Here is a 23,720-nt window from a genome sequence, read left to right on the forward strand (position 1 = left end):
GTAAGGGCATGTCCATAGGAGGTTCCAGAATGTGAAGACGGTTGGTCAATTCTCTGTGTGAAGAAGCCCAACCTCCTTTTTCTATACAATAAAGAGAAATGCAAAGAAAGATCTAGCAGAATTGATTTCAGACAGTGTTTGACAGCGATTCGTCGCGTCTGTTCTCAATTCTCCTATTCTGCAGAAAAGAAATTAAAAAGAAACCTAATCTCTGTCTCTGGCTGATTCTTTGCAGGTTATGACAAAATAAACCTATCAATGACCTGGATTAAAGAATGGATAAAGTCTCTCAGTGAAGCTGCAGTCGTTGAAAGAAAAGATGTGTTCTGCGATGCCGACGTCGTAAAATGAGACTAAACCTTCGTCATAGTCGACAAACAGCCCGATTCTCTGAGGACGGTGGGTAAGACTGAGAGGGATTTCATGGCTGGCCCGTGCTTTGTACTCATTCTCCTTCCTTAGACTCAGTATCCAGTGGCCGCTCTCCTTACTGTTTGTGATTTTTTTCTTCCTATTGATCGACTCGTAGACCACTCCTAAATCGTATTTCATCATGTCCATCACCTGAACCTCGAAGTAGAACCTCCCGAAACCGAAATTCTGTTGTGCCACGACTCCCCCTCCTGGATTAAACCTCTTTGGCAAATCCGGAACAAATTTCTTAAAATCACCCAGACGGACTTGTTTGCCGTCGTCAGATACGATAAGCCATGGATCTGCTGTTTGTGTATCCAGAGTTAAATTTACTTTGAACTTCTGCACCCTCTTTAGCTCTGCCTCCTTCAGCTTACCCTCTTCTTTCTTGAAGGTAGCCTGCAACTGATCCACAGCTTCCACCACTGCTTTCCTTACCATCTCTTCATATAGAGGGATTTGGACACCGATGTCTGACCAGTCCTTCATGGCTGGGATGTTATTGATGGATGAAAAACTTCTCAAAACATGAGCGTGATCATCAGACGATGAGAGCTCTTGCACATTGCCGCTACTCTGCATCAGGACTTTCACTTCCTGCCCCAGCTCTGCGATAAGTCTTTCAGTTAGCCTCTCTGCCGTGACTTGCCTTATTTTTATATTCCCGAGAAGTTCATCTGAACCATTTTCAAGGATTCGTTTCAGATCTGTGAAGACCTGAAGACCGACTGCCGCCTTACCGTCTGCAGCTTCTTGGTTCAGCCTTGACGTGTGCCTGAGATCCTGCATCTTTCCTTGTCTCTCTTGAATCCTCCGGTTTAACGTTTCCTCTGTCCCTCTTAGCACAGATCTCTTTTGTCCAGCCTCTTCACTCAGAGGAAGGTAGTCGTGCTCCTTGTGATCTAGGAGGGTGCAGAGCATGCAGGTGAATGTCTGGTCTGTCCTGCAGAACAGCTCCAGCGGTTTGTTGTGGTATGAGCACATCCTGGCCTCTAGGTTCTCCACAGGCTCGAGCAGCTGGTGCTTCTTCAGGCCTTTAGTCATCAAGTGAGGCTTCAGGTGTGTTTCGCAGTAAGATGCAAGACACACCAAGCAGGACTTGACTGCCTTCAGTTTCAGTCCCGTGCATTCATCGCAGGATATGTCTCCTAATGTGGCAACCCTTTGTTGCGACGGAGTGCTGTTGAAATTGTTTTCATCAACGTCAAGGCTGAGACTTCTCGTGGTATTGGTGGCAGCCAAGCTTATGTTGCTGTTGCTACTGTTGCTTGTCGCATTGTTGCTTCTAGAGGTGTTGCTCTCGATGACGCTGCTGGATCTGCTGAGGGAGCTGCTAAGTTTACTGTGAAAATTGCTTTCTCTGTTGGTGATGGTGTCGCGTTTTCTGGGTGTTGGAATGCTGACGTTGCTACTGTTGTTACTCCAAGTATTTCTTCTGGGGAAGCCGCTGCTGATATTACTGTTGGATCTGCTGAGGATGTTGTTAAGTTTGCTGTGGAAATTGCTTTCACCAATTCTGTTGCTACTGTCGTGCGCCGAAGTGTCCCTCGTATAAGGGCTGATGTCGGTCTCACTTTTGTTGATGGTGCAGAGCTCCTTTGCTTTGGACCTTTTGAGGCAATTTGCCATCTTAGAGAGGTTTTGATTGGGTTGAAGCTGAGGACGTTCATTAAATTCCTTTTCGCATATCGGACACTGACAGTGGACACTTTGACCCCATTCTCTTAGGATGCACGTTTTGCACAAGTTGTCGCCACAAGGCAGCGTGACAGGAAAAGTAAAGATGTTCTTGCAAATTTGACACCGAAGCTGGTCCTCAGTTAGCTGACCGCTGGCGGCCATGTTGGCTCACTGGGAACAAATCAGAGGAACATGTGCTTAATGAACATTAGCACATTTTATGGTCTAACAGTTATTAACCATAAAATAATTTAGTCAGTGAATATCTCATCTTTTTTCCCTGATTTTAAAAATGAAAACTAACTAACTAATCAGTTAGATCAGTACAAGATATCACACAACAGCACATCAGGATGCAGTAGCCCCGTCGATGTCCATTAATATCAATCATTTTGATTGGTCCTAAAAGTCATTAATAGCAAATAACAATAGAGATAAATGAATTAACATAAAAGATGAGTATACAAACATTTTCTAAGCTCCAAAGTGAAACACTATTTGATGAAATGAGAACATTCTGTCTGAGGTGAACAAAAAGAACGAGAGCACAAGAAGTAGAAATGATGCATGACTAATTTAAAGCTACCAGACCAACGACACGATGTCTCCTGCTACCAAATGTTTGTTCCCTCGACAACAATTTGGACAAGCAAGTGCAGATTACATACATTTGACTTTTTCTTAGGCCCAGATTTAGGCTCTAGATTATCATTTCTATGTACTCACTGAATTATGGCAACGTGACAATGTCCTGGACGGGGAACAATAAACGAACAGAATGAAGGACAAGGACCGTGAAGGACTTGCTATAAGTCCCAGTTCTAAATGGGAAACTTGAACGTGCACCAACCATGATCTTAAAATCCAATATGGTGGCTGTGCATTAAAAAAGAATGGTCATAGCTACATTGATAAACATTAAATATTTCACTGGTACGCAGCTCTGAATGTGTGGCTGTACTGATTTTGTTGGCACTCGTTGCAGAGAAATAAATTGCCATTTGGTTGTATTGCTAACAGCAGCTATTGAGCAAATCAATTAACAATCCCAGGAAAATGGAATATAACATTAGGCACTTTCCTGTTTCATTCTTGGCGTTCTGAAAATCTCTGTCATTTTAAAAACGTCTGATGAAGCAAATGCAACTGTAGTAGAACCTCTAGTTGTTAGCTTGTTTTAGCTCAATGCTACAGTTAATTTGGTAATCGATTTGTTATATCTATGAAAATAATTAATTCCCATATTTCTGAGTACTGCTAAAGGCAGTGCATGTAACACCGATGCTACTTCTACCACAGGGTACGGCAGCCAGAATTGGAGAACAGTACAGCAATAGCCTGAAACACATTTAACTGTTGCTTTGCTTTTGTTATAAGGTAATATTTTTGTATTGAATTCAACAGGATTGAGTTACATCTCAATATTCAGCTCAGGAAAAAAAAAATCAAGAGAGCACTTAAAATGAACAGTTTCTCTGGTTTTACTGATTGAGTAAAATGATCATTGTTCTTTTAGTTTATTCTTTTATTCTCTGAAATTCCAAGCAAACATTTTGTATTTATTTGCAATAAATGAGAAATGGCCAAAACAACGCAAAAGATGCAGAGCTTTCAGACCTCAAATAAAGCAAAGAAAACAAGTTCATATTCATTTAGAAACAACAATGTTGATGTTTTAACTCAGGAAGAGTTCAGAAGTCAACATTTGGTGGAATAACCAGGAGGCTTTCTATGGGATTCACTGCAGTGGGTCTTTGTTTTTTCCAGAGCTGTGTTTCTCGTTTGCTTTGATATCAGAATACCAAATAATCCAATAGCGCACTTTAAAGACATCAGGTTTTATGTGTGTGAGAGACTCACCTGTGTGCTGCAGAGGAAACCTTTAACAAAGTCTTCAATGAGTTTTTGTGTCTTTCTGACTGCGAGGAGCACAGCTTTCTTTTTTATTTTTCTTCAAGCAATGTGGTGTAAAGTTCAATCCTGATATCAGATAAAAAGTCACCTGCTCTGCTGTGATTTCCTTATTGTTTTATCGTGCCAGGAGTTGACATTTGATAACCAATAACTGGTGACTTCCCGGCCATGTTGCTGTCCGCACACTGTCACACAAAGTTAGCCATTACGTGCTGCCAGTGTTTACTACTTCAAAATAGTTTGCTGAAACCCATAACTGTACCATTGCCCTGTGATGGATAATAAAAAGAATTACAACATTCAATTAAAAAAATAAACATTAAAAACATGGTTATGACTTTTTGGTCAGACAGTTCTGACCAGTCTTCTCAGTCTGGTCAGAACCGTAAAAATCTGCCCTCTTTGGGTCAGAAAAACAAACAAATAGGCAAACAGGAAGGCAGCGTTACCAGAGAAACGGTCATAAAACTGAAATGGACCAATCAGGGTGGAGCAAGCATGAACTGGTAATGTAATGTCGCCCAGGGAGCGATATCTGTAGAAACCATTGTTGTGTTAAAGCATGAGGGCCTTCATTGGGGGACTCCTGGTGATGGTGAACTCATCCCAGTACAGCTCTAAATAATTAAGTTTTAATTTCAGTTTTACGTCTATTCAGCTATCAGGCGCACACAGGAGGACTTTAACAACATACTGTATGTGCTGCTGAGTGAGGAATTTACGGCCAAAGCTTTCATGGCTCAAGGCCATGGTCTTGAGCCGGAAAAGGGTAGAGTGCCTTCTCCAGGTCAGGGGGAGTGTCCTGCCCCAAGTGGAGGAGTTCAAGTATCTCGGGATCTTGTTCACGAATGGGGGAAGAAGGGAGCGGGAGGTCGACAGGCGGATTGGTGCAGCGTCTGCCGTTAAGCGGGCGCTGTACCGGTCCGTCGTGGTGAAGAGAGAGCTGAGCCAAAAAGCGATTTACCGGTCGATCTACGTTCCCACCCTCATCTATGGTCATGAGCTTTGGGTCATGACCGAAAGAACGAGATCGCGGATACAAGCGGCCGAAATGGGTTTCCTCCGTAAGGTGGCTGGGCTCTCCCTTAGAGATAGGGTGAGAAGCTCAGTCATCCAGGAGGGACTCAGAGTAGAGCCGCTGCTCCTTCACATCGAGAGGAGCCAGTTGAGGTGGCTCGGGCATCTGGCCAGGATGCCTCCTGGACGCCTCCCTGGTGAGGTGTTCCGGGCACGTCCCACCAGGAGGAGGCCCCGGGGAAGACCCAGGACACGCTGGAGGGACTATGTCTCTCGGCTGGCCTGGGAACGCCTCGGGATTCCCCCGGAGGAGCTAGAAGAAGTGGCTGGGGAGAGGGAAGTCTGGGCCTCCCTTTTGAAGCTGCTACCCCCGCGACCCGACCTCGGATAAGCGGAAGAAGATGGATGGATGGATGGATGGATGGATGGATGGATGGCTTTCTGACACGACAAAAAATATTCCAGGATTTACATTTACTGAGTGATCACTGTCCTCAGGCGTTTGGGTGTCATTTATGTTTGTGTACTTTTATTGCTCAACTAGTCTTGCCGTCTATGTTCATTCCTTCGGATTTAGTTTATTCTTTTAGAAAATCCGTTCGTTTGGATTTTCTTCTCTTTGATTCATGTTATTTTTCCCCTTCTTGATTTGTAATTTCTTTGAGTCATAGTTCAGTCTTTCTGTTTACTTTTTATTTTACAAACTCTTGTATTTAATATCCTGTATTTTTATTTTTCTTCATGGGCACAAGTTGCAACCAAAGGTATTTTTAGTTGTAAATCAGAATATGTAGTTGAGTTGAGCTCTGTAACCTTGTGAAATAAATATTTATTTATAACAAAATATTTACTTATTTTTACTTCTTTGCAGATACATAGAAAAAAAAACTGGGTGATACACTGCACCCAAGGTGTCAGTTTCTTGCGTGTCAGTTTAAGCCTACAATTGCAAATTTTAACCAGGATTTTCTCGCTTTCATCTGATTGGTCGATGTCATGTGAGTCGCAAATTTGGAGCTAGCTAGGATATGTTAGCAGCTAGTTAGCGGTAGCATCAACCGCCTCAAGTCTCAACACGACTGAAATGTTTCCCATGAGAAAAATAAACTACATAAAATATACAATATTATATAGTCCTTACCCCACAAAGTTTAAGACCTGCGATTCTAATATTTAAGCCCAACTTACTTTTTTTTAATGAGGTCTTCATTTTAGATGATTTAAGACTTTTCAAGACTTTTTAAGGATGCCAGGCACCATGCTCCAAATTAGGCTATATGAATTTTACAGCTAAAGAAATCACAGCAGAAATCTAATAAAATTGAAAAAAAAAAAAAACGTTCTTAGGGCTATTTATCCACAAAGTGATCTGAGAGGACTGATAACTGATTGTTATTGTTATCGTGAGAAACCTCAGCAGAGTTAACAAGTGAACTGCCGACACATTCTCTTTGTAGCATTTTCTTTCAGTTTTATGCATAATTAATGTGGACGAAAGATTAAGGAAAATACTTGCCAGGAGAAGGTCATTTTTGTGATGAGGCACTTGCAGCTCAGTTTGCAATGATTATAAATAATTTGAATGTTCTTTTAGTGGGCAGTGAATATTTGTTTTTTCCCCACTTGTAATTCCTCTGGTAGTTTGGTCTTCAGGGGTTTTGTGTCACACTGAGCTTTATTTGTGGTTGTGTGAAGCCTCTGCTAGTCTTGTGATTGTGCTGACTGCAGCACATTTAGCTTCTGATAAAAGTAACACACTGAGCTTATAATTACACTGTCATGTATAGCATACTGGTTTCCTAAGACTCCCCTATCCTTTCTTTTTTTTAGTTTTTCTTTTTTAGGGGTTTTAAGAAGTTCTGTAAGGTATTTTGTATTTAAGTGTAGATTTGTGACTCATCACGGCGTTTCAGAGTCTCTAAAAGGGATCAGAGCCAATTTCACAGCTTAAGGATTTGTTTCATCCCTCACCCAACTCATTTTTAAAACCAATAGAAACCTCCACCGAGGCAGAAAATAGTTCTCCGACTTGTGGCAACGTTTATCTGCGAGAAACCGCTACTCTTACACACAGGAACAGATGTGATAATTTTTCTCTATTCCCATCAGCTTAGTCATTTTCCGGACCAAGACAAAAGCTCAGTTGGGGCTCATCAATTCACTTCTTTGTCGTTATTTTTGCAGCCCTGATTTTTCTGAGCCGGCCTGTAGTTTACTATTGGTTTTACTAGTAGTATATGTCAGTTGTGGTTCAAACTCTATTTTAAACATGTGTATCATGGGGTTTAATTGATTTATAGCTGTGCATTTTTGCCAGTTCTTGAAGTATTATCAAGTGACAGATGCAGAGAAATAATGGGAATTTATTGGTTTTGTTGGCTATTAATTTTTAGATTCTAAGGTAAGGGGATACTTTGTTACAATAGCTACCAGGACAGACACATAGCTACCTTACCAGTTAGCTAAGATAGTTAGCTATCTCGGCTAACTGAGATAGCAGTTAGCTATCTCTTCTAGAGATAGCTAAAAATGTAGCTATCTGTGGTATAAAAACTATCTCTGTTAGAGATAGCTAACTATCTCTAACAGAGATAGTTAGTTAGCTAACTATCTCAGTTAGTTAGCTAGCTAAATAGATAAGTAAAAATCTTGCGTGATCTTAGTAAGCTAAGATAACTAACTATACTAACTAAACTTCAATATCTAGACTCTTCAAACCTGAACTAAATTACTCTACACTCGAAGCAGAACATTTGAGACCAAATATTTGCGAATTGCTCTTCAGCCCCGTCCTGAATGGAAAGCCACAATCCTAGTCTTGCATAAATGAACACAAACGAAATTAATAACACTTATCTTACATTAGCAGCACATTTTAGTAGAGAAGTTCTGAAACAACATGAACATTTGAACTCTGTTCCCCCCAATAAATGCATGAGCTTTTTCCCCCCTCTCTTTTAGATTCCAGGGTCCAGTTTAGCACATGTTGTCCCTGGTTTCTTGCCACTGTGCGTCCAGCAGTATTGGGTTATCTGCTCTCCGGGGATTCAACTGATTTTCTCCGGTCCAGAGGAATGCATGGGAACAGAGCCGCGTTGGCAAAGTGAACAGCAGATCAAACCAAACTCCAAGTGCCTGAAGAGTTTGCGATTGAGACGTAGCAGGTCCTCAGCTGGAATGCTAATATTAAACAGGATATTAATATTAATATTTAATACATACACCACAAACCCCCTCTGAGATCTTTAATGTGTGGAGAGATTAAACAATCGGGGATACCCTGAGAGGAACAATCAGTGCACAGTCTTTCCTGAGTATATTTATGTACTTCATCTATTAAAGGTAGTGAACTTGTATTCATGTATTCTTGGACAAATATTTCTTTTGCACCAGAAGTAGAGCAGTTGTAAAAAACAATGAGCTCTCGTAAGTTTGAAAACTGACAGAGGATGTGAGGATTTGGGAATATTTTAATTTGAAAAAACAGATTTATTCTGTTTCTGCGTTTTAGTCACAATTAAATGTCTCGGCTCACCATTAAAATGTCAAAACCAGGAAAAATGTAAATACAGAATGAAGACTTCAACCAGACCCTTTGCACTGCTAAAAAGCACATTTTTTAAAAATATCTTTTGCAAAATAAATAAAAAACTTTCTATTTAGAAAGTAAAAAAAAAAAATGGAAGTAGACATAAAATTAACATTTCTTCATGAATAACTGATTTTTTTTGTAATGAAGTGTCCTAATTTGTAACACACACTTATTCTCTTAAAATGTCCCTGTTTGGACTCTGAGTGTCTTTGTGCTCCCTGTTCGGACCACAGCTGAAGGGACAGTCGGGTTATGCCAAATGTGATGCGTTTTCCCACGCCGCTCGCACACATCTGTGGCCGTGTCACCAGCCAGCGCCGGCAGCTGTGGAGCATCTGATCCAAATGACATCATGTTGTTACAGAATGACTCCTCCAGGCCAAGTCTTCACCGAGCCCGGCAACGCTGGGGCAATTTGTTGTACTTTTAAACTGTAGTGCATAAAAACAGTTCGCTCGACATTTTGGTCACAAAATAACACTGGTTTTAAAGCTCCCATTGCCGATAAACCAATTACCTTTCTGTTTATTATGGAGCACCTTATAGGACTTGTTGTAAAATGTAAAACACAAACTCTCTTATCTGATTCAGAAGGTAATTTAATGCCTGAATTTTCTGGGAATAGAGTTTACAGAGTTTTTCCTTTGCGTCTGAATATTCCAGTAAGATCCAGTGAACGTTGTGACTGTAGCATGACAATGTCACGTGTGTAAGAATGATCTGTATGTAAAATTACTTCCATTCTTTGTACAAACGCTTCTGCTATGAAACAAAACATTATTTTTTTCTACACCTTCATTCATTTCCAGATGACCGTTTTGATAAAATATGGACAGCAGAAGTAACATTTTTTATGTTTTTCATGCCTTTCCAGTTAAAAAATTTTGACTTTGCTCTGTGGAAATGTCTCGGGTTTAAAGAGTAAGTGGTACAGTACTCGATATGAAGTATTCATGTGGTACATTTTTCTTTCTCGTATTGTGTGACGCTGCCACAGATTTGGCCTCCAAGCATCTTGGAGCAAATCTAGGCGATTTCCTGATTTATTTACGTTGTTGTTTGGCCTTGGGGAGGAGCTAAATGTTTAAACACCAGCTAACAACGCTGATTATTATTTGATTAAGTGGCTGCGGGGGGAGACAGCGGGATGCAAATGAAATTAAACAGCATAATAAAGCAGAACTAAACACCAAAACACTCATGAGCCATAATCTCCCCCTCAGCACAATAAGACAGAGCTGACAGACCAAAATGGGATTTTTTTGTTGTTGTTGTAGTAATTCTTTATACTGGAGCTTTAATTCTGCATACAAGTAAAATGGTACAGAGAGATTTTTACTGTCTAAGGTTAAAAAGTGGTGGTGAAAGTTTTTAAAAACAACGTTTGAGTCAATTTTGTTCCTAAAAAAATGAACTCACTTCCAAACGTTTTACGCTTTTCACATGCCGTTAATTCTGTAATATTCAACTTAAAAACAAACAAATCTGTATTAGCGGGAAAAAACAAAACACAAAATTAAACAGTCTGGTTCTATAAGTTTGCATACCCTTAAATTAATACTTTATTGCACCTTCCTTTAATCTGACATCAGCTTTCCCTCTGTTGACCGTTCATCCCAGACTTTGACTTGACATTATTTGCCCACTTTATCTTGGGAAATTCTCCAAATTCTATTAAATTGTGATTAAACAAAAATAAACTGAGGGTGGGAAGCTAATTACACAAAGAGAGCTGAACTAAGACACAAAGTAACTATAAATGAAGAGAGAGAAAAACTTGCACAGGTTTAGGAGAGCTAAATCCAGTGTCACAAAAAAAATGTGACAACCAACTACAAAACAGAAAGGAAGGAACGGATATAGAAACATGTTGCCAACAATAATGAACACCGAAAAATAAACAGAATTTTTGCATATTGAACATAAATGAGCAAGGAAATGATCAAAATACAATTGCCTGTGGAGATTTGGAGAACACAGGAGGCTGTCGTCATAACACAGATAACAGTAACCAGACGTTCCTTCAGTGCTGCTGTCAGGAACAGCCAGACAGCAGAATATTCCCAAACATAAAAAGGCGACGCTCGTGGTTCAAAGTTCTGACTGGGAACTGAAATGACCTAAATACGGCTCTTCCTGCAGACACATGCAGCATGCTAAGTAGATGTGATCACCAAGTCTTGTTCTTTCTGTCACATCCTCCCGAGAAAACGCTCATAGTTAGGCGTTAGCAAGCTGAAGCAGTTTTGTATTATGTTCTGTCCATGAAACATCACAGGATATTTGAACTAAAAATACATCTTGACTTATTTACATTCAGTTCTCAATGAAAAATGAAGAAAAATTATATGGGGCAGTTTTGCTTGACATCAAGACTATAAAGAAAGTTGGCAAACATCAGCTAATTGAAAGATGAGAGCGCGAGCTGAAGTACTTCCAGCTGAAATTGGTGTATTTTTAGAAAAGCTGAGTAAAAGTCTCAGTCAAGCATTTGCCTTCCAGTTTTTTGAGCCATTTGGGCAAAGCAGCTTTATCCAAGGAAGCTAGGTACAACTAGCACTCTGCTACACACACCAGCTCCTGTTAGCTAGATCATGTTAGCTAGCTCCTGTTAGCTAGCTCATGTTGTCTAGTTCCTGTTACCTGGCTTCTGTTAGCTAGCTCATATTACCTAGCTCCTGTTAGCTTTCTCCTTTTAGCTAGCTCATGTTGTCTAGCTCCAGTTAGCTAGCTCATGTTACCTAGCTCTTCTTACCTGGCTCCTGTTAGCTAGCTCCTGTTACTTTCTCCTTTTAGCTAGCTCATGTTGTTTAGCTCCTGTTAGCTAGCTCATATTACCTAGCTCTTCTTACCTAGCTCCTGTTAGCTTTCTCCTGTTAGTTAACTCCTATTGCCTAACAATATACAGATTCTAAATGACTATATATTTTTTTTGTCTGCTGCAGACCACACAGCAGTCAAGAACTACTTCCTTTCTTACTTCAAAATAAGAGTCTGAGACCTCCAAGATCTGAAACTTAAAACTACTGTTTTAATAAAAAGGCTTATAATAGCTTAGAACTGACCACATGAAAACACCCAAAGAATACATTTTAATATTGGGAGATCTAATGGCTCAAGCTATTGTTATACCATCAGTCTTTTTGAAAGGATTTGAAAAATGATTGTAAATCAGGTGTCGGAGAACAAGAATGAACATTTATTATTGGGAAACTGTTGGGCACTGCAGGCGGTGAGGGTTTGTTATTTAAACTGAGAGTTTGGAGCTGCGGGATTCACGTCAGTGCTTCAAATCTGATCCGACTCCTGCCTAACACATTGTGAATGTATAAAAAAAAAAATCAAATCTCTCATATGTTATGTTCAATTGTTGCATCAGTGTTGCTCCCAGTGTGTTAACAGCTGAAGGCAACAGTGGAAGTGCTGAGAGTTTACATCATACCGCTGTGTTTGTTTCCTTCAAGCTGTCAACCTATCCTCCCATCTTGTTTCTGCTCCTGTTTTCTATCTTTTTTCCAGATGTGGTGAATTTTACAATGTCTTATTCTGTTCTTTGGAAATTAAGTGAATGTAGTCGAGAAAATGAAACAAAAGGACTTTTGGGGACCATGGTAAATGTAAACAAGGTATAAAAAATAGATAAAAATGTCCCAATGATTATTGACAATCTTTTTACATAGTTTTTACTCCAGTATGTGGAAAAAGTAATGCATTTAGTTTAGCTGAGCTGTCATTTACTCACCAGTAGTACCAAATGTTTGACTCTAAGCTACATAGTGGACATAATTTATGTGAGAAAAAAAAACACATTTGTAGACCTGTGTCGGTTAGAACAGTTTGGTGAAAAACTGTTTAGTTAAAACAAAATGTATCATTATAAGACGTCTAAATGCATTTTCTTCTTCTTCCTTTCTTTGTACCATGTAAATAATTTCATTTTGTGGTCATATGTAATGCCGTGAAATGCTCCAAAGCCTCAATCTCAACTTTCTCATTGCTGAGTTGCATTTTCTGTAATTTATTGTAGAGTGCAAATTTTCTTTTGGTTCAACCACTCTGAGCAGAAAAAAGTGAGAAGATTTGTGCTTGGTTGATCATTTCTTTGTCGTAACAATGCTTCTTGGCAATAAATCTGTTTATATGCCTTTAAAAGGAGCCACATTTGTGAAGAAATCTGATTTGTGGATAGTGCTGGAGAGTTGATTATGTGGACTGCGGCCATAAAAAATTTGCTGAATCGTCTCTTTCGGTGCCAAACAGCTAATTCTGCTGGTCTGCTGTAAACTCTTGTTGTTTATTGGATTGGATGATTAAAGTTTGAAGAAACAACTACATACTGGAAGTGCAATGATTGATTCATTTAAGAAACTGGGCCCTGGGAGAACTGTACACGACCACTGTAGCCCAGTACGTCCTCTTCATGGTCACCAGCTTGGTTACACAGTGCTGGGGGATGTGATGGCAGCCCGTCGTTCGAACTGCATTTGTCAGTCATTGTGGCTGACCCTCCAAGTATTCAACAGGATCGAACTCAGGACTTTGACCAGGCCGTTTATTCTTTCAACCCCCTATTTTTGGATGTTCTTATTACGAGCGAACACTGCTATCTTAGGGCAATGGTGGTAGGACTCCATCCTGCAACCAGTAGGTCACCGGTTTGTAAGACACTTCCCTCGCCTTGCCTGCTGCTGGTGGTGGTGGTGGTAAGAAGCCTCACTTCTGTCAGACCCTACTGTAGCTGTAGCTACAATCCAGTAGCTCACCACTGTCAGCATGTAAAGGTGTGTGAATGTCTGTATGTCAGGGGTACCCAAAGTCTATCCTCGTCTGGTCCATGTCCAAACATGCAGGATGCCGGCCCTCCAGGACAAACTGTGGACACCCCTGCTGTATGTAGTTTGAAGCACTTTGGGGTTCTCTGGACAGGTAAGGGTCATTTATCTTGTATTACAGAGTTTTGTTCCCAGCGCTAGAGATATTTGATTGCCACTGGTTGCAGAATCTCTTCAAGAAATGATTTTTTATTGACATTACCTCCTTCTAGTGATTGATGAACAGGGGTGCCCAAAGTCGGTCCTCAAGGGCCGGCATCCTGCATATTTTAACTCTCTCCCTGGTTTAACACACCTGGATCAAATGGTGGCTCATCAGAGGCCTAAGAAGAACACTGGCATGCTGAAAAGGTTGTTACTACCAGCAGGGAGCGTCATGGAGGATGCCGGCCCTCGAGGACCGACTTTGAGCACCGCTACTCTAGAACACAACATTTCTCATGGGTGGAACATGGTCAGGGAAACATCAAATTTCTTCCATATTTTTAAGTATATTTGTTTTGCAAACGTGTCTCATGAAGGTACCTTCCATTTATATTTAAAGCATTTTCATCAAGAGTAAGGCGTTTGATAGTAAGTGCAGTTTACTGAAGACCACTCTGTCAAACTGGATTACCTCAGATGGTTTCATCATTAGCTGTGTAATCCTTTAAGCAAAGTACCTTTTTTTTTTTGCCTGCTTAATTTTGACCAATGTTTTACATCCACCTACATTTTCTTATCAAACTCCAAACAGTAATCTGGCTCTGCAATGGTTGGCGGATTAGCTGATTATTAGTCTTCCTGTAGAGCATAGCGACTGTCAAAGACACACACATACAGGCAGACGAGAAGAAATTACTTCAAATACGATTACATGCAGGGATTAATACAAGATTAAGACTGGAGGTGACAGTTCTCTTCCCCAACACCTTGTTTAGAGTAAACCATTGAAGAGATATCGGAACAATATGGTGAGAAAGAGGCAAACAGACGAGACATAGACCATGTTTATATACACACTAAAGCCTCAGGGTCCATTTAGAAACGGCAGTTAAACCAGCATGTTTCTGGTCTGGTATATCTGTAACACCCACTACACACTATTACATGAATACATCATGAACCGTCGTTCCAGTTAAGTTTATGATTTTCAGTAATCCAGCAAAGTAACTTAACGCCTTATGTTTGCAGCTAAGCTAGCATTAGCAAAACAATGTTTTGTTTTTCTTTTTTGTTGAATATAACAACCCATTGGAAATGAATTCAGAAAAGGGGTTATTGTTTGGCTCATGCATGCTACAAATAATAATTAGCAGCTCTGCAACATGCTGGTTTCCAACTGATTGCACATTGAGCCGGTAGAAAAAAAGCCAGAGTCGGGTAGTAATTGACTACATTTACCTGAGTAACTTTCTGGGATTGAAAAAACCTTTTAAGGATAGTTTTACCACGCCATACTTTGCACGTTTACTTGAGTAATAACATGAAATATTGCTAATCTTACTTGAGTAAAGTTTCGTTCTACCTACTGTGAGTAACTTAAACAAGGAAGAATGTGTGGTTGCTTCCATTTTTTTGAGAATTTTGATACCAGTATGTCCAGTCCTCATTGTTGCGGTCATTACCTGAATTAATTGACCTTTTAATTGTAATGCTTGCACTGCCTTTTCAAAACCATATGTGCTCCCAGCTGTTTGTTTCGTTTACACATCGTTTAATGTGTCCGTGTTCCGGGTTTCATTTCTCTCACACACACCAAAAACAATGAATGAATCTTTAATGACATTTAGTGGCTCACATGGCAATGTCAAATTCTGGCTCGAACTCGGAGGCACGCAAAACCTTGCTGCTTTTCCTTTTGCATTCTCCACTCCGTAGGGATCATTAAAGAGCAGTTAATTACCCATACTCCACTCTGGTCCAGATGTCTGCTCAGTCGGAATGGTCCTCAATTTGTGTGTATTTGTGCGTTTGCTCGTTTTCTATTTTTCTTTTTACCAATCCGCCTCACTACTCATGCTTTGCTCTCTTTTTCATGTTTCCCCCCTCTTTTATCCCTCGAGGGTATTTAGTATTCTTAAGTTTTTTTCACTCCATCAAAGTTGTTTCTTTCTTTCTGTGTGTTTGTTTCTCTGCCCACAAGTTTATCCACTCCGCCCTCTTCCCTTTCCTTCTCGCTCGGCTCTCTTTTTGTCTCACGCTCTCTCGCAGCCAGAGGGAGTCGACTTGATTCAGTCATCACTAATAAAACTTCAGCTTGCACCTGCTGTTTGAACCACTGGAAGGTACTGTACCTCTGTTTACTCATTTGCATTTATTATGTAGCAGATATAAGCAGTTGGAATCTCGCCGTGTCTGCCGCTCCAAACAGTGAAGCTGTGATGACAGCTCGCTTGGGAGATAAGCAGGTTTTATTGCTTTGCCGCAGCTTTATTATCCTCTGTAAGTGTTTCCTTACAGTTTCGTTTTAACCGGGGCAAAAGGTCGTTGGGTGTCCTGGTTACAGTGAAGACGATTCGGCTGATTGCCGACTGTATTTTCAAGATTTGTGCTTTCGCGGGGATCGTATCGTGTTGAGTTTGAACCCTGAATTGGTGGGATTCCACAAGTGTGTTGTAAATTTTAGGCAAATTTGAGGCGTTACATTTGAGCTGGACATGGAAATACTTTGTGAAAAGTTGGCATTTTCTGTAAAAAAAAAAAAAAAAAGCTAAACCTTGTATGTTGTTGTTATTGTAAGTTACACACATTTCCTTTATTTTTTAAAAAAACAGAAAAATACCTGAAGCGATATTCATCTAATGGGTAAACAAACAAAAAACTAGCCACTAATATGGCTTGAGGGCTTTTAACCTAGCTACTGTGTATTTCTCTGTAACATTTACTACAGTAAGTACGCAAGCATTCAGTTTTGTATGTTTTTTTTTTAAAGAGCAAATGCAAAACCTTTGATGGTGAAGCAATATCCCACTGTAAGCATCTTTACTTGTTCGTTTTTGTCTTAGTTTCACAGTGAATCCCACAGCGACTCGCTACGCATCCTCATGCCACCTCGCTTGAACTATAAACCTTTTATTTAATTTTTTTAGAATACTCTGGGTTTTTTGGGGGCTATCCAAATAAAAAGCGTACTTTTAATAAAGTAAGTATAACATACAGGTATATGGCCACATTTTGACCCAACAAGTTTTAAACATCACTAATTTACTTTGCCGTCTACTTTGCTCAGTTTTACAGGCTTATAGGCCATTATGAGTGCCTGATATTGTTATAAAATGGGGTGGCAAGGTGCGGATGGATAGAAATATAACTGATAACCCCTTCCAGCAGGCACAGAAATCCATAAAAAACAATAAAGTTGATTTATTTGCTCATTTAGTGCCAGTTTTGCTGATATATGATTGTTTGAAAATGTTAGGTTTAGGTAGAAAGCAGTCACTGTGTTCACACGTTTCTGCAAGTCAGTGCACATGATTCACAAGGACAGAGCAATTCAGGAGTGCTATAACTCTTTAAAAACTGACACATATTGAGATTTGCTTCTTTTTTTTCATCCAATGGTTGTCTGACTGGACAGATCATTCTGAAATATGGGTATATGGGGTGAATTGGTCTGCACTCTTTCCCAGTTGGAGGATGTATAATTCAGCAAACAAAAGATGAATCGCAATTAATTTCAATGTATATTTGAAATTACTTGGTAAAAATGTGTATTAAGAAACAACTTTGTAGCTTTGTGTCAAAAAGCCTGTGTGGTAGACACTGGAACGGATCGTCTGGGTGTCATTGGGACGGAAACAACAACAGCTGCAGAATAAGAATGTCTGAAAATCTCCAACAGCAAAAAGTGGATACTTTTGTGACTTTCATAGAGTCAAACGGGTCGGCTCTAAAGCTACTCTAAATGGTAGCGACAAAGTTACTGAGTAGGGAACATTGAATTCTCGGTTGAACCCACTGGTCGTCTGGATGACGATATTCTTAGTTGTATCATATTTTGGAAAGGGAAGACTTTTAGTTGCATAAGTATGTGCTTACAGTCCTTTTCAATCAGCAACTTAGTAATATAATTTTCACTTTTTGTCCTTCAAACCGGTTTGTTTGCAATGTTTCACATCGAGGACACAAGTTCTGTGGAGATAAAAGCAAAGCAAATTGCATTATTCCACCCTGCTTCTGTTTCATGAAACTGGACAAACAGGTATATTGTTTCTTTGCTTTGAACAGACCAAAGCAGAGGTAAATAAAGCTTGAATACTGTTGTAAATGATGTTGGTGGTGGGGGGGATCTGGTTTTGATCTTTCCTCTTTTTCAAAGAAAGGTTTGGCTCGGCATTGTCTTTGCGTTGGGTCAAGACTGGGGCAAGAGCGAGATCAGCGGACGGCAAATATTACAAGAGCTGGAGTCGAGATTCGCACAGCGGGCGGAGAAACAAAGTCGGGGTTTCTCTCGGAACTGAAGGCGAAGCTGGATGCGAAACCTGCTTCGTTATGTGACTGGGACATGGGAAAAGAGAGGAAACGAGGAGGAAAGTAACACTGTCTCACCTGCGCTGGCTTTTCTGGGACAGACAGAGGAAGTCAGAATCTGATAAAATGGATTCAGACGGAGAGCAAGAGGCTGAAGTAGCGACCAGAAAAACAAGCTAAAAGGATCTGGCGGCACGCAGCCGAACCGAAAATAGTGAAGAGACATAAAGAGATGTGGCAGAACGTGTGAAATCAATGCTGTCGACTTAACCAGAGATTCTTAAAAAAAAAAAAAAAAATAGCTGGCAAAACTGCAAGGAAGCAAGCAGCTTGGCTTTTAAAGGCAGCCTGTTCTTCCCTCTGGGCCTTGGAGTCGTTGCATAAGCAGCAGGATCAAGTATGAGCGAAAACTAAAAGTAATCTCTGTGGGAGGCCCACGGATAAACCTGGATTAGTGATGGTTTCAGGATATTTGTAATAGGGAATCCCAGCAGATTTTACTAAGCAAATATGTATCGCTTATGCCACGGAATATTAGCTGCAAACAAAAAGAAATGAAGATTTCCAGGGCGATGGCGCCCGTCCGCCTGCCTAAAAAGGGCCGTGAGGAAAATGCCGAAAGCAACCTCAATGTGGCTGTGGCGCCGTCTGCACCTCACATTCACTTTTCAGACAATTTCTCATCTGGTACTGAAACCTGTTTTAGAGTTTCATTATCGCAATTAATGAAGGAAGAACTCGCCGTTTTATTCTCCAGCGCTGCACAATGACATTATGAAACAGAATACTTTGTCCATCTTTTGTGAATCTGTCAGGTTTTCTTTTCCTGGTACTTTGGAATACCTTGGTGGGTAATCAATGTAGTTTAAATTTGTTCAACTTTGGTTTTGGGGATGTGCTAATATCAGAAAAAACCCAAAAAACAATTTCTGCTAGCAAAAATTGCTGGAAATATTTTTTTTTAGCAATCTTGTGAACCTGCTCCTGTGAGCTCCAGGCGATTGTGTTGTAAACGTTGCAACACTTTTTATTAAGCAGTGGAGTTTTGGGGCTGTAAAGTCTGCGTCATCGAAGCTAACACCACACGATAGCAGATCAACTGTCTTAGAAATTTGACGTGATGCTAACAAGCTAGCCACATGATGCTAACCCAGAGTCATTTTTGATTAAATTTCTCTATTTTAACAAGAATAAACTCCACCAACACCCTAAATACCACAAAACCTTTTCCATTTTGCTGTTTTATAAATAAATCAAGAGGTTTAACTTTTTTTGCTGTTTCTTTTAGCTGTAATTTCAGCATCTACGTCTGGCTGTAGCAGTTAGCATATGTTGTTTTTTGGGGGTTTTTTCTCCAGGATTTTCCGCACCCTCTTTCTAAAGTAACATAGTGTGTGTTGTAAAAGCCAAGTCTAGTATTGCTGGTCTTTGTTTCTGACTGATTACATCAGTAAAATCTATTTTTTACAGTAGGGAGAGTGATTTTATATAAAACAAACATGAGTATAAATTAGAGGAATGTTTTATTTCATGTACAAGGATTGACCAGTTCAGCAGAAAAGAATTAACATGACTAAGTCAGTAAAAGTTACAATTATAAAACAATTTCTTTAACGTTATGTACATCTGAAACCAGATATTTACATACATTGTAGCTTAAAGAAGCTGCATGGTGGCGCGGTTCTTGGCACGTGTGGCTCGCAGCAAAAAGGTTCTGGGGTTTCGTTGACACTGTCAGCATATTGCAAACATATACTGTATCCTATATAACTAAAAATCAGTCTGCACAGTAATAGTACCCAAAGAAATGCTTGGAATGCAATGATTGTGTACAAGGTGTCACCAAACCGCAGTGTAATATTCATTCCTCTTCTTTAGCCTCAATACTTTAGATGCTTATAACTGACAAAGATGGCACTTTATAATATGCAAATAATATGTGACATTTTAGCCAGCTGTTGTGGGAACTCTGTTAAAAATTACTCATACATTTGAGCCGTGCCACGCAGTTTAAAATGCAATTCTACTACATACTAAGGAAATAAATGTCTCTTCTTCTTCTGGCCTTAAGTAAGTTGAAATAGTTTTGTTAATCCCGATTGACTCCAAATAAGAAAAGTTTGGCATAAATAAATATCAGACAGCTATTTAAAAAAAATGCTTTATACAATGTAGCATTAAGTTTCTGAATAAGTCTTTTGCCCTGCAAGAAAAGAAAAACAAACATCTAAAGCCCGCTGAAGGAGACAGCCTCTCAAAACCCAATGTTTTCAGTCTTGAAAGGAGCAATAATGATGCTATTAAAGTGAGAATAAAAGCCGCGAAAATGTGTCTGCTGAGCAAAGATGGTCCATCAAGGTATTTATTTGCTTAGTCTCCTGCTGCGAGAGCTATAGCCAGAAGTGGTTGTAAAAAAAAATCCTTTATTTTCTTTTCTTTGGAAGAGAGCAGGCGGAAGTCATCGTTTGTGTGCCGTGCATTCATTTCCTGATTGTTGATCCAAGCACTAAATGAATGTGAACAAACTAGTTGTGAGTGGGTGCATGCTATCAAACCAGACATGCATGTTCTTCAGTATTTAGCAGCTCGTTGTTTTGACGTTAACCACAATTCCAAGCAAACATTTAGCATTTCAGCTGCAGTCGATCATCTTCTGCCTTAATCAAGGTTGACTCAGCAAATACTTTGACGTCTTTTCAAACTGGAACAAGCAGCTTGAACACAAGCCAGGCATTTTCTCTGTGTTTTCAGCACTAAGCCTAAATGTGCGATGTTCTTTTCAATTAGGTGATATTGTGTTCATTCAGCACCTTTTTTTTATATAACAGCTGTTTATTAGGATGTGCGACGAAGCAGAGAGAAGAGGTGGGGAAGTGAGGAAGAGGGTAGACATAAAAAGGCTGCAGTCTGTTCTCACTGCAATACATCAATATGTGGATCTAGTATGCTATGTTCAAGCATAGACCAAGTATTTAAACATACATTTTGTACAAATAACATTTGGACCTGATTTTCTGAATTCAGTTTAGATGAAAGAGAAAAAGAAATGCATAAAATGGAAAAACTGACAGAAAAAGCTAAAAATGCGTTCCAAAAAGGGATGTGTCCGGAAGCCAGACTCCAGAATGGGTTATGCAATCATTAAAGTAAACTCAAAGACGGAGGCAGAAGAACAAGAATGGCCTCCAGTGCTCTTTACGGTCTGCTCCTGCCAAATGGACATGACTTCCAGAGTCTCTCTCTGTAATGTGTGTGAGGTTGTGTCAAACTGCTGGGTGGGAAAGTCACGTTAACTTCAGATTGAATTTTTTAGCCCAAGCTGCATCGCTTATCCATATGCAAACAGATTTCTGTGCGGATGAAAAGCAAATGTTCTTTGGTGTAGACAATATACGATACATCCAACACGAGGGGAACCTCAAGACAATAACTTTTTAACCTCAGTCCTGATATTTTAACTCAAGTTCAGAACTGATAAGCCATTTGGATGAGAGGCGAAACTTCTTCAAGACACGAGTGACGCGCTTCCTGTTGAGGAACCCCACTTACTCTGCCGTACTTTACTCCAGATCAGCGCGTTACTTGAAGTGGACGTCTGTGCCAAGGTCGATTTTTTATGACCGTGTACTCGGTGTAGCACAGTAATCTGCTCCAGGCATTCACATGGAGCTGTTTTTGCGTGCGACACCCAACAGTCGTTGCCACCAATTGCGAGGACACCCCAGTAGCTCACCAAATTTCTTGAATCATTCAGATCGTGGGAAATGAAGTAATCTATCACGGGAAATGTAGGCAATTAGTATGAGTGACTATGAAACCCCGGCCATGCGTGGACGGTGTGCGCAGAGTATGCGCTACTCACAAAGTACGCCTGACTTTGTTTAATCAGGTTATCTTTCAATGATCTGAAAGATAACACTGTGACACAAACAAGCCAAACGGAAGACAACAATCATTCTCCACAGCACTATATGCTTGTTTCAACCTTACATTTGAAGCAGAAAAGCATTATTCCTTGTCCAACCACATCTTAAGGCCCCAACGTACTTGGGCGTACTTCACTCTACCAGTGGTTTACTGTGCAACGCAGTCGTAAAAGTTGATCTTTGCGCGAGCGTGTCTGGCGGAGGTTTGCTTCGAGTTCACATCGAGTCCGCACAAAAGTCAATTTTCACAACTGCATACGCATTCTCCCTTTGGCCCAGTAAACTGCTTTTAACATCGAAATGTTTTGTACGCGGCACCGAGCTGATAAGGTTGGGAGTTGGGGCAACCAGTTGCGAGGATGCAAAACTGCCACTCTCTGTGCCACACTAACACCTGTTCAACGGCTGCCTTAATCAAGAAGAAACACAGCTAAGAGCCCAAGTTGCTGCTCATCAAATTTGAAATGTAGGCAATTGGTGCGCTTGAGTAGGAAATTTCAACCGGGAGCAGAGAGTGCAGGCAGTACGCCAGACTTTGTGGGAGCCTTTAGGGTCAAACTTTATCAGGTTTTCTACAATGTTAAAATTTGCTCAATGATCTGAAATATATCAGTGTGACAAAAACAAGCCAAACAGGAGACACTAATCATTCTCCACAGCACTATATGCTTTGTCCAACCTTTTACTTGAAGCAGAATAGCTTTATTCCTTGTCCAATCGCATCTCAGCCTCAGCACTTTCAGTTTCATCTTTTCTACCAGTTTTTTCCCCATTTCTCACTCTACTGCCCATTTCTCCTTCTCACAATCCCTTGCTCCTGATTGGCTGATTTCACCCTTTTCTCTTTATGAATTGAACAGCAGTGGCTGAATTCGACTGGCTGGAAGCTAATCAACTCAACTCACATGCTTCCTTTCCCCCCCTTTCTCTCTCACTCTCTTTTTCTCTCTCTCTCTCTCACAGACGTTTTCCCATGTACACCTGCAACCGTCAGACCATCTCCTCCAGCACAATCCCTCTTTCCCCCTCACACACACGCAACCTTTCACACTCTCACCAGCATGCAGCCCGCTTTGTCAACAGCTCACGTCGCATCCAAGCTCTCACTCTCTCTCACACACACACGCACGCACGTAGCTCATCTGCAATCACCCGCCGGGCTCACACACTCATCACAGGTCGCGCGCAGTCACACACTCTGAGGTCTCTTGCGATGCTGTGACTCCTTCCGTCGTCTTCCCCGGTCACACGGCGGCTCGACCCGGGCTCGTCTTTCACTTGCAGACCACAGACCCTCTCTGTCTGTCTGTCAGCCGGCGTGTGTGCGTGTGTGCGTGTGTGTGTGTGTGTGTGGCGGTGGCATGAAGCGGTGATGTTCTGGGACAGGAAGAATAGTATGGGCAATTCCCAAAGACGGCCCAAAGGAAGACACAGACCCAAATCTGCAACAGGTACTTTAAATCTTGTGCTTTTAAAAAAACTATTTGTGCAATAATTTGCTGTCAGCATCACATTTCTTCCCTGGCATGCGTCTCATTCCCGTTTTTGTGATTGGGGTAATTCTGTGTAATTATACTTCGTATCCATCCCTCTTTTAATCTTTTTCCTAACCGCCGTCACTCATTTATTCAAACTTACACTTAAATCTCTCCTTTTGTGCTCCTCTTTTCCACCGTACAGCTTCACACGTCATTTTCTTTCCCCACAGCCATCCAGTGGCTTTCCTTTCCGTTTCCTACTTCTGTCCATTCTTCCCCTTTATCAAGTCTTCATTTTCACCCAGATGTCGCCTGTGCATCTTTGCTGTTTTCCAGTCTCAACGCAAATAATCAATCCCTCATCATTATGGATTATGAACCGTCTCACGGTCCGCTGTTCCACCCATTTCAGCAT

At 40.6% G+C, this 23,720-nt stretch overlaps 1 protein-coding gene across 2 annotated transcripts in view; it reads left to right on the plus strand.

Annotated features, from left to right (window-relative positions):
- The window catches only part of nhsl2 (NHS-like 2), a 128,988-nt gene that overhangs the window by 31,636 nt on the left and 73,632 nt on the right, over window positions 1-23,720 (plus strand). Inside the window, exon 1 of one of the 2 annotated variants that reach the window (XM_028038178.1) lies at window positions 22,783-23,278. The exons of the other annotated variant lie outside the window; for it this stretch is intronic. Within the exon in view, the coding sequence (XP_027893979.1) occupies window positions 23,200-23,278 (79 nt within the window). The 5' untranslated portion in view covers window positions 22,783-23,199. Of the gene's footprint in view, window positions 1-22,782; window positions 23,279-23,720 lie in introns of those variants that run through there. 2 annotated transcript variants of the gene reach the window in all.

Source organism: Xiphophorus couchianus, chromosome 14 (assembly GCF_001444195.1).
Source record: "Xiphophorus couchianus chromosome 14, X_couchianus-1.0, whole genome shotgun sequence".
In the NCBI taxonomy this organism is placed as follows: domain Eukaryota; kingdom Metazoa; phylum Chordata; class Actinopteri; order Cyprinodontiformes; family Poeciliidae; genus Xiphophorus; species Xiphophorus couchianus.